The sequence below is a fragment of the Tupaia chinensis genome, unplaced genomic scaffold (genome assembly GCF_000334495.1).
Source record: "Tupaia chinensis unplaced genomic scaffold, TupChi_1.0 Scaffold000045_1, whole genome shotgun sequence".
NCBI lineage: Eukaryota > Metazoa > Chordata > Mammalia > Scandentia > Tupaiidae > Tupaia > Tupaia belangeri.
This window is the reverse complement of record NW_006159501.1, coordinates 3592393-3604289: the sequence shown is the minus strand read 5'-3', so window position 1 is coordinate 3604289 and position 11897 is coordinate 3592393. Positions and strand designations below refer to the sequence as shown.

The 11897-nt window shown below is 41.1% G+C and overlaps 1 protein-coding gene across 3 annotated transcripts in view; it reads right to left on the bottom strand.

Annotated features, from left to right (window-relative positions):
* The window catches only part of NBAS (NBAS subunit of NRZ tethering complex), a 423746-nt gene that overhangs the window by 160369 nt on the left and 251480 nt on the right, over positions 1 to 11897 (bottom strand). For all 3 annotated transcript variants that reach the window (XM_014589621.2, XM_014589625.2, XM_006140811.3), the window contains 3 exons: positions 10060 to 10173; positions 6474 to 6631; positions 5492 to 5581 (listed from right to left, as the gene is read on the bottom strand). In XM_014589621.2, the coding sequence (XP_014445107.1) occupies positions 5492 to 5581; positions 6474 to 6631; positions 10060 to 10173 (362 nt within the window). The remainder of the gene's footprint in view (positions 1 to 5491; positions 5582 to 6473; positions 6632 to 10059; positions 10174 to 11897) is intronic.

Genomic DNA, 11897 nt, shown 5'->3' with positions numbered 1-11897 from the left:
CCTCCTCTCTAGTGAGTGGATATGCCCTAAAGCAAAATTAAAAATGATAATGATAAATAAAATTAAATAGAAAATTCTTAAAGAAAAAAAAAAAACAAAATATTTGAACAACCATTTTACCAAAAAGGCATAAAAATGGCCAAAAAGCAAATGAAAGGCATATATCAAAATCATTTACTTGGGGTATAAATATTAAAATTGTAATGAGAAAGCAAACATTTAAAAGTGGCTTCAGTAAAATATTCAGTCAAAAGCCAGTTAAAATAAGTGCTAGTGAGGAGTTGCAAAAACTGATGGGGATGTAGAAATCTACAGCCGCTTTGAAATATAGTTTGCCATTTTATTCCGATGTTAAACATAAACACACCATACAATGCAGCAATTCTACTCTTAGGTACCCGACGTGAGAAGTCTAAACACATTCCCTCGCAAGGACGTGTACATCAACACTCACAGCAGCATAATTCACAACAGCTAAGAAGCTGAAACAACCCAAGTGCCCATAAACTGGTAAATGGAAAAAGAAAACAAAATCAAAATATAACTGCCCTTTTGTTCACTTTCATTTAAGTATTTCTAAATCATCCTTTTATAAATTCAAAATAGCTCTACGCTTAGCCCACACTTGCATTCTAAACATTAATTAGTCCAGTTGCATAAATCTGTAGCCACTTAAAATGTGCATAACAAGTTTTCCCACAGTGAAAATGATTTTTTAATGGAAAACTTGTATACAATCCATTTCTAACCCTAATTAGATTTATCTGGGGAAAACACCATTGGCTAAGTGATACAACTAAAACGAGCTAAACAGAACGCTAATACACTCTAAATGGTGGAATACTGCTCCATCTCAACAGCATAATAACCAACATTAATAAGGAACTGGAAATCTGTAATTTTGGTAGTTATTCACCAAGTAAGCACTTTGTTCTATTTATAAACAGGCATCGTGCTCTCAGGGACAACAGCAATATCTCCCAACTTGCAGGCTCCACTTGCACTAATGCAAATGCTCTTGCATGGCAATCACATCTTTATTTCACTTGATATATAAATAAAAATGATTATTTTCCCGACTGAAGTAATGAAAGTCTTAAGTAGTAAGCAGATTACACATAAAGTCAGCTCTCATTTATGAGTTATAATTTAGTGTGGTTATTACATCTACTGTTAATGTGTAACACACGGCATCTTAGAGCTAAGCACTGTGTTTTGATCTAATAATAGTAGCTATAACACTCTGAAATGTGTTTCATGAATCAAAGCCATAATGTGTTCATTGAGGGTTTGGATTAGCACTCATGAGATCTAGATCTATGACAAGCTGCTGAAAGAGGACAAAAGAAGACAGGAACGCTTTTAAGGAGTTAAAGAAAAAAAAGGCAAAAGACAATCATTTGGAAGAATGCTTTCTCCTTGCTAAGTGGAACGTGGCAGGACTGCTGGTGGGCTCCTTCGTTTACTGACACAATTTTAATGGGACAGTAAGTGCCCACTTGCACTAGCGCAGCGTGATCTGCTCCAAAGAAGCCACCATGGGGGCGGGCTGTCATTTTCTGAAGCATTGTAGAAGCAGAAAATAGGAAATCCAAAAGTCACAAAAGGCTTTTCATGGACATGAAAAAGAAGGATGGAGATTCAGAATAAACTCACGGAGCTGAGCACAACAGGAGAAAGCTACAGTGCTATACTGAGAGCTGAAATGATCCATCCTCGCATTGGCCAAGACATAACAGGACTTCCTTAGCCACTACAGGATGTCTGGATCAGTTAAATGGGAAATGCTTCATATGTTCAGGCTGTTATCTTCTTCTTCTTACCTCTACCATAGACTGATCTTCATGCAGCAGGTGTTTCCAACTGCATTGTCTCAACATTTGCCTGGCACTTACCCCGTGAGAAGCACTCTAAAAACAAAGCACACGGGTAAGCGACATCCTTCCATTACCATCCAACACTAAACCACCTCATACAGTGCTGAAACTGAATCATGTGAGCGCACTTACCAGAAGAGAAGAGAGAGCAATTTGAGGACTCAAGGAAAACTTTACAAAGAAAACACTTTAGAGGAAAGGGGTAAGAGAGACTACTAGAGCACAGATAAGGAAGGTCATACAGGCAGGCAAAAAAATAAATGACACCCAAAGGTGTAAAGAGCCCACTCAGGGAATGGTGACAAGGTCACCATGACTGGAACACAGCACATGCTCAGAAGGCATGTGCTGGAGACACAGGCAGGGTGGGAGGTGCACCTGCATTAATAAGGAGGACTTAAAGGGCAAAAGATAGGCGCTCAAGAGAAAGAAGGATTTCACGAGACGTCGGTCTTCAAATGGACTTTCTAAGACAACAACTCTTCCTTATACTCAGAACATTCAGTGACCACTGGCTAACATGTGAATTACTCTGGGGCCAGCTGGTGGCATGGTGGTGAAGGAAGCTGGATCCCATATGGCCGGCTGTGTAGTTTGAGTCATAGGCCTGGCGGCTTTGAAAAACACTCTAGATGCTTGTGTGTGCATGCCCAAAATCTCAAGGAGAGGATGGGGAAAAAAAAAGGTATTGTGGCATGGCCATCCCATGTGGGTGCTTTCTCTCTCTCTCGCTCGCTCTCTCTCTCTCTCTCCTTTTTGAGTGCATATACCCTAGAGCAAAATTTGAAAAAATTATATTGGGTCATTGGAAAAGTCATGAGGCATTTTTGCATGGAAAGAAAAAGAAGGCATGACATGAGACACTGCTGGAGACACAGGCAGGGTGTCATGACTTTTCCAGTGACCTAGTATTTTTAAAGTTATTCTGAATCCATAGAGAAACCACCACAGAATTTAATGAGTTTTGCATCCAACAAAGGAAAAACAAATACTAGTCAGTACAATGACAAGTCAGAACATGCCAGAAGACAGCATATGTCCATACCACAACAGGCATCTAGAAAAATGCCATGGCTGACAGCTTCAGGGAGTATGAACAGTGTTGGTAGCTGAACAGGATCCTCCACTGCAGGCTGACTCTTCTAGAGCCCTGATAACCAATCTAGTACCCAGGAGTCTCACATGACCCTTTAAATGTAAATTAAGTAAAGTTTAGGGTCAGCAGGTGGCATGGAGGTTAAGGCAGTGGGATCCCACATGGCCAACACCACAGTTCAAGTGTCAGACCCAGAAGCTTGAAAAGCATGCCAGGCACATGTACATACATGCCCAAAATCCCAAGAGGAGAATGGAGAAGGGATTGTGGCCATCCCTGCTGGGGTGTGATTTCTCACTTTCTTTCTCTTTTTCTCACATTCACTCTCTGTCTCTCTCTGGTAAGCACGCACAACCTATAACAAAAACAAGAAATAAATCTTATAAAAAAATTAGATAAAATTTACGACTCAGTTCCTTCTACACTAGGTTACAGTTCAAATGTTCAATGTACAGCACTGAACACTGTAGGTAAGGAACTTCTCCCTTATCAAAAAACTGGATTGGTCAGTGCTACCATAGTATCACCACTGCAGGAAGATTCTCCCTAAAAACTGGAAGGACAGAAAGTCACATTACAAGCTTTTTTGAGATCCGTAGCTCATTTACAGGGGCACACATGTGTGATCAATATATGTCTGTCAAGTTTAATGTTATTACGAAAGAGCTGTGGAACGATGTACAAACTACATTCTGGGCAAAAGCTAAATATCTGCCCGGCCTCAAACTGAAGCTTTGTACCAGAGTTGTAAAAGTAACTGTATAGTGCAGAAATATTAGCGAGCTTGTCGAGTCGGATACAGCCAATTTAAATATATATATATATATATATATATATAGAGAGAGAGAGAGAGAGAGAGATAGATGTGCAACTTATCACAATAGGTATCTTTCAAAATAGATACTAGAAAAATGAATGACGTTTTATACTGTGAAAGTAAAGCTTATTTGTGGGATGGAATCTTGTAGAAAATCAATCTATATGGGACTAGCTGGTGGCATGGTGGTTAAGGCACTGGACTCCCACATGGCCAACTACAGTTCAAGCCCCAGATCTGACAGCTTGTTTTCTCTCTCTCTCTTTCTCTCTCTCTCTCTCTCCCCCTCTCTTTCTCTTTGGTGAGTATATGTGCCCTACAACAAATTTAAAAATAATAATAATAATAATATGTAAAATTTAAATAAATAATTCTAAAACAAAGAAAACTAGTAAGATCATCACCTTTTAATTTATCCAGCTAGAGTATCAGAGATTGAGCCACTGTCTTTGATGTCGAAAAAAAAAAAAAAAAAAAGCCAATTCTGTTATTCTGTGTTGCTCAAACCATCAGGATAAATTAAATCCCATGGAGCAAACACTGACCAAGAGTAGACAGGTGTCGGGAAGATGTAAGTTCCTCCTTCCCCGCCCAGGATGGACTGTGTGTGCGCACACGCGTGTATACTTACATACACCTAAGGAGCTATGACAAATGTTATTCATACGTATTTCAATGAGGAAAAGGAAAAGAAGAAAAATCCAATAGAAAATGAATAAGAGACTTCCATAGGGACTTCACAAAAGAGGATCTCTCCTGAGATAATGCCTCCTTAGTAATCAGAAAAATGGAAATCAAATCATAATAAGACATCACTAAAGCTTAGGAGAACAGACAAAATTGAGAAAAGAAACAATACCCAGGTACTGGCTTGGAGTGACTGGCAACCCCGTACACTGCTGTTGAAGGGTAATCAGTAAGACCCCTTGGGAAAATCATTTGTTATTATCTACCGGGGTTAACCACATCTGTCAACGTACACTTCAGTGCTACACGCAATGTGTGTCCACGCACACTACGGATACACACAAGATGATGAGGGCAGCATTATTTTTAGGAGCCAAAACTGAAAACAAACCAATGTCATTCAATGTTAGAATCAGTAAGTGATATACAGCAAGTGATTTTGATATGGCAATAAAAATGAGCATTCTATAGCTATGTATAGTAGCACAGACGAATCTCACAATCAAAACAGTGAATGTAACTACTGCTGTAAAGTGAGAAAATGGGTCAGATCAAACTGTAATTCCAGGGCTATTGGGCCATGTGTGTGCACGGCAGGCATTAAAATTACTTCAAACAAAAACAGAAATCACAAGGATCAGGTTATCAAGACTTTCCAGGACGGTGGCGATCTCTGGAACGAGAGAGGAGGGTTAGGAAGTGTACTGGTGAGTGAGGGGCACATCTGAGCGGGAGGGTAGCTGTGTCGTATTTCTATACGTGGCTGGCAGTTTCTCGGGTGCTCTGCTTGTGAACAGTCATTGAGCTGGACTTTTGGTTGTGTGTACTTTTCTATATGAAGGCTATACTTTGTACACAAAAAAGGCTGAGAAGAAAAGCTGTCTCTGCACACATGCGTGTGCACACACATGCACACGCACGTACACATAAGATCCCCCTCATACATGTGGTGAGGTGCGCCCCTTTCATTCTCTTGCCACCTCTCCACGCTCCCTCCCGCTCACCCTAACTTACCTCTTGCAGCGCTTTACTAACTAATGCTGGGACACTGGTGTTCTCCCTGCCTTCAGGATGGATCTGGAAATTCACTCTTTGGTAAAGAACCTGAAACAAGAATAGGCAATGTTATACAGGAGCTGTGCTGTTTTTAAATTTGCCTCTTCACAAGACAGTCCTGAGATTTCAAAAAGCACTCTTTAGAGGAAAAAAGTCACTGTTTCCCAATACACAGTTTTGTAGTTCTAGGTTTTCTTGAGGACTTCGTGAGTAGCTCTATAAGGGAGGCAACAGTTTCAGATATGGGAATCCCCTGTGGAAAACTCGAGGTGCAAAACTAATGAAACTTGAGGTGCAAAAGTAATGAGAGACAGCAAGCTGAAAATGTACATTCCAGAAACTCACCATCCATTTAACGGTTCTCAACAAGGGCGCGATTCTAACCTATGCAGATCTATCCCGTCAATTTTAAGGAACTTAGCAACTCCCCAACAGAAGCCACAATTTCTTTTTTTTTTTACTTTTTTTTTGGAGAGGTTTTTGCTTTAGGGCGCGTGCGCTCGCCAGACAGACAGAGAGAGACAGAGAGATAGAAAGCGAGAAATCACCCCCCAGGGGGGATGGTCACGCGACAATCCCTTCTCCTCCATTCTCCTCTCGGGATCTTGGGCATGCACGCACATGCGCCCGGCGTGAGTTTTAAGCCACCGGGTCCGGGACGCGAACCGCGGTCGACTACGTGGGAGTCCAGCGACATAGCCATTACGCTAACTGCTGGTTCCCCACAATTTCTTTTTCTTAAAAGAATTATTTGATCTAATTTTGTTTATTATTATTATTTAATTTGACCAGAGAGAGCTATAGAAAGACAGAGAGAGAAAGTGAGAAAGCAAGCCATCAGGTCTGGGCTTCGAACTACAGTAGGCCAGGAAGGAGTCCAGAGCCTTCATCACCACACCGCCTGCTGGTCCCAGGTTTTTCTTCTATTAGAAGCACTTACTTCTGTCTGGAGGGAGCTGCTAGCTGTCAGAAGAAGTTCAATGCTGCCAGGAGGGCAATGCGTCAAGGCAAAAGCCATGAGCTCTTGTCGAGTGGCCAAGTCCTGGTAACCTTCTGATTGTCCCAACTGGCTACAAACATCCCAACTTTTAGGATAACCTGAAAAATCGACAAGAAAAAAAATGACTTCCAGAAAAAGAAAAATACTTTATCTGAGAGAAGAGACACAATGGCTTCCTGCTCAGGTTCAAAACCACTAGGGACACATTATGACATAAGCAGAAAAGCCTAGGAATCCAAGATTAAAAAGAAAGATCAAGTTAGTTCACTATCCAGGAGTTCAGTGCGACTCCAGACAAGTGTTTCTGACAAACCCTGTTAAATTTTAGATTAACTGACAATCAACATAAATAATCTACTGAGCTTGGCTGGTGAGTAACAAGGTAGATATCTGAATTAAGAAGACTTGAGAGTGACCCAACTCTGCCTCTCAGTGCCCATGAGTCTCACACAGCTCCAAGTAAGACATACTTCTTTTACTAAGACAGAGACAACAATAAGGGGCCGCCTTCTTCTAGATCTACTAAAAGGAATAAGTAACATTTGCATTTAAAAACATCTTGTAAAGTGCAAAGTGCTAGAAAAAGAGACTTTAAAATAAATATCTACACAAGATCACTTAATACAAGAAGACAGACTTTCAAGGACAAGGACAAAAATAGAACCAGCCTATATAATCAGCAGAGATCTTCTCCCTATGCCATCCTTATATTCTTCATTTTTAAAATGTATTTTGGGTACCAGCAGGTGGCATAATGATTATGTTGCTGGACTCCCATGTAATCGACCGTGGTTTGAATCCCAGACCCAGTAGCTTAAAACAGATACCAGACACGTGTGCCTGCGTGCCCAAAATCTGAAGAGGAGAATAGAGAAGGGACTAGGGCATGGCCATCCTCCCTGGGGAGGGCATGGGGGGTGTAATTTCTCACTTTCTAGCTCTCTGTCCCTGTATGTCTCTCTGGCAAGCACACATACACTATAGCAAAAATCTCTATTAAAGAAAAATATATGTGTGTGTATGTATGTATGTGTGTGTGTGTGTGTGTGTGTATTATTGGACCAGTTGCTGGCATGGAGGTTAAGAGACCTGGATTCGCACATTGCTGACTCAATGGTTTGAGTCCTGGAAACTGCAGCTTAAAAATCACAGTGGGGGCACAGGATTGCATGCTCAAAATCCTAAGAGAATGGAGGAAAAGGGATTGTGGCGTGGCCATCCCTCCTGGAAGGTGATTCCTCACTTTCTGTCTCTTTGTTTCTCTCTGCCAACCAAATGTACCCAACAGCAAAAAAGAAAACACACACACACACACACACACACACTTATTCTCTAGAGGAAAATATAAGAGAAGGGATTTGGGCATGGCCATCCCTTCTGGGAAGTGATTTCTCACTTTTTTTCTCATTATCTTCTTTCTCCCTGATTCTCTCCAGCAAGTGCATGTGCCCCATGGCAAAAACTTAATAATAATAATAATAATAATAATAATAATAATTAGGGCACTATACTTATGAAAACAAAGTTCTTATAAAGCTCTCTAAATAAATAATTTGGGATTAATAAAACTGTTTTTACAGAAAACCATAATTATTCTGAATTTAATGTTGTAGCATCACTTGGTTAACATTATAGAAAACAGCTCTTTTATGAAATCAATTTTCTAATGTTGAGGTTGTGACTACTGAAAGATTTGTTTATCTATCTATCTATCCATCCATCCATCCATCCACCTATCGCCGAGTTTTAAATGTGTTCCTAGCTATATTACCAAAGAGTCTCTTTCTGACGGAACGTTAGTCCGGCTCCTGGGAGCCTGCTTCCCAACTCGCCACAGCCTTGGTGCCCGCCATAACTGGCACTGCACACTCCACTGCCAGCACAACCCTGCTAAGTTGGTCTAGTCAGAATCCTCACACTCTTAGTGTCTGATCCCCTCCGATAACATAAAACTTCCCATCCCTCACGCTTGCTCTGACCACACAGGCAAGCCTTCAGCAAGGATTCTCTTAAATCAGTTTAGCAAGAACCCCCACCTCTTAGTAATTTTCTACCCCCTGAATCCTTCGGTCTGCTCACTGGCTATGTATGTCTGTCTCTATCACATTCAGAGTTGAGTCCAATCTTTTTCTCATACTAGAATAGTTTTTACAACTAGTAAATACTCTTTTACTATTATTAACAAGTCTCAGAATAGTTTTTTCACATTGTACATATAACAAATGCTATTCTTGTTCATAAAATGAGAAATTATTCCATAAAAAGCTACTTATATTCCAGAGACCTGAATTTGAATTTCAATATGAAAAAAAAATGTTTTCATTGCCAGAGGGCACGTATGCTCACCAGAGAGAGAAAGAGAGAGACAGAAAGCACCCTTTCCCATTTCTCCATCCCATCAGGATTTTACGCAGATACACATGCACCGAGCATTATATCCAAGCACTTAGGGTCCGGATTCAAACCATGGTTGGCCATCTGGGATCCAGCTCCCAATGCACAGTGCTCAACCACTGCATGAGGGGGGTCATTCCTGACTATGGAAAATTGTGAAGGCTGCAAACTACTTACCAATTTCTCAGCATTAACGTGAAAAGCGTTATGTTATCTTTAAAAATGAAGGAATACAAATATTGACAAGGGCTAGCCTTGTGGCCTACTCATTAAGAGAGTCAGATCCCACGTGGCTGGCTAACCGATTTGAGTCCTGGACCCAATCACTTGAAAAACACACCAAGTGCATGTGCGTGCCTGCCTAAAATCCTTACAGGATGGAGAAATGGAGGAAAAGGACTAGGATGACCATACTACATTGTGGGTGCTTTCTTCCTCTCCCTCTGTCTGTCTGTCTGTGGCAAGCACCCTCTGGCAAATAAGAACTTAAAAATTATATTGACTATATAGACATAGATTATAGATAGTATTTAATTTTACATGTTATTTTGTATAACAAATACATGAAATGGCGTTAAAATATCCTTTATAAGATCAGTTAAAATTATGAGCACGGAGCCAGCTACACAAAGAAGTAGCTAGCTCTGTTTATATGGAGCCAGATTCCACAAGGCCAACAGCAATTCGAATCCCAGCCCCAATGGCTTAAAGAATATGCTGAGTATGCATGCATGCCTCAAATTCAGATGGGATGGAAAAGTGGAGGGAAAAGGATTGCGCTGTGACCATGCCCCACTGGGAAGAGCTTTGCCTTTCTCGTCTCTCTATCAGGTGAGCATATGTGCCCCCTGGAAATAAAAGTAATAAAATAAAATAAAAATTATGAGCATGGTTTTAATAGAAAATGGAAACAATCCAAATCTTGGATAATATATAGTATCCGAGCCCATTAAAATATTTACATTAACATAGAAGCACACAGCACACATAACTTATGAGTGCACATAAAATATAGCTCAAGTCAAAATGAGTCTGGTTTACAAATCAAGCCAATTGATTTCAGAACGGACCTCTGCATTATTTATAAGGGAAAAAGGACACCAGCAAAGTGTTGAGTACACTGTCCACTCACCTGTTGCCATCAGCTCCTGACAATGCATATTGGCTGCTTTGTAGTCATGGAAATGAAGGGCTTGCTCTACTAATAGGATGAGAACCTGTCCCCGCCTTTCTTCTGGGTCTTCACCTGTAAGCACATGCATAGGGCTTGATTAGGGCAGTACAATGGATAAAAGAGCTCATTAACACTGTCTTTCAAATTAACTCAAAAGTAAACCACAAGATTAGAGTGATTTTGTATGAATAGATAACAAAAGGTCACAGCAACCTTGACCTTTTAATCTACTTATTAAGCATGGAATTAGTCCTCTGTCTCTTCAAATATCAATGATTAATAACAGTTCCTAATTACTGACTCAAATGAGAAAGTTAAAAATTAGAGTGGTCTACAATGCTACTGAAAAGTCTTGTTATTACTGAGGTAAGGAAAAGAAATCTATGCTCCCTTGGGCTGGTCCTGTGTCCTATTGATTAAAGGAAGTCAGGTCGCACATGGTGGACAGTGGTTGGACCCTGCCCAGGCAGCTGGAAAAACACAATGGGCATTTGTCCTTGCATGCCTCAAATCCCAAAAGGTTGGAGAAATGGAAAAAAGGGACTGAGATGTGAGCACTCCTAAGTAGGGGGAGCTTTCTCTCTCTCTTTCCCTCTCCCTCCCTCTTCCTCTCTCTTCCTTTCTGGCAAGGAAATTTATGCTTCCAAAAGAAAAGGGTTTATAAAAGACCTTGAGAAACAGTGACTTGCTGATTAAATGAACTAAAATATAAGTGTTTTCCATAGCACTAAGACTATCTCCTTGAATGAATCCTCCCAGATGGACTCCTTTGAACTAGACAGTTTAAATTGAATTGAATCGCAGTTTAATAAAAATTGGCCAGCCTGTGGCATGGTGGTTAAGGTGGCTAGATCCCACAAGGCCAACTGTACAATCTGAGCCCTGAAAGTCGAAGCTTGAGAAACACACAGGGCACCTGTGTGTGTGCTTGCCCAAAATTGCAAGGGGGCGCAGCAGCAGATGGCATAGTGGTTATGTCACTGGAGTCCCACGTGGTCCATTGTGGTTCAAGTCCCAGACTCAGTGGCTTGAAAATCACTCCTGGCACATGTATCTGCATGCCCAAGATCCTGGGAGGAGAATGGAGGACAAGGGATCGTGCTGTGGCCATCCTCCCAAGAGGGGTGCTTTCTTACATCTCCTCTTACTATCTCTGTCTCTCTGTCTCTCCAGCATGCACATGCGCTCTAAAACAAAATCCTCTTTAAAAATTGCAGGGGAGCCAGCAGGTGGTGTGATGGTTAAAGGCGCTGGACTCCCAGGTGGATGACTGCAGTTCAAGTCCCAGATCTGGTGGCTTCCCTTCTCACTTCCTCCCCTACTCTCTCTCTCTTACTCTGCCCCTATCTGCTCAAATTAAAATAATAACTAAATAAATAAATAAAGTTAAATAAAATGATTATTTTTAAAAAATTGCAAGAGGGAAATGGAGCAAAGGGAACTTCAGCTCTGTCTCCCTCTGGCAAGTATAAGGGCTGACGCACAGATGTGGTCAGGGGTGATCAGGCCCAGCACCTGCAGGACACGGGCTCTTGTCTCATGCTCACAAAGAATGAGACACAGACAGGGAGAGAGGGTAGTAAGCAGAGTTTGTTTATTTATTTATTTTATTTAACTTTATTAACTTACTTATTTTAATTTGACCAGAGAGGGACAGAGGGACAGAGAGAAAAGTGAGAAAGCAAGCCACCAGGTCTGGGACTTGAACTGCGGTCAGTCATGTAAGGAGTCCAGTGCCCTTAACCATTATGCCACCTGCCAGCCCCCCAAGCAGAGTTTATTAAGAAGAAGACGGA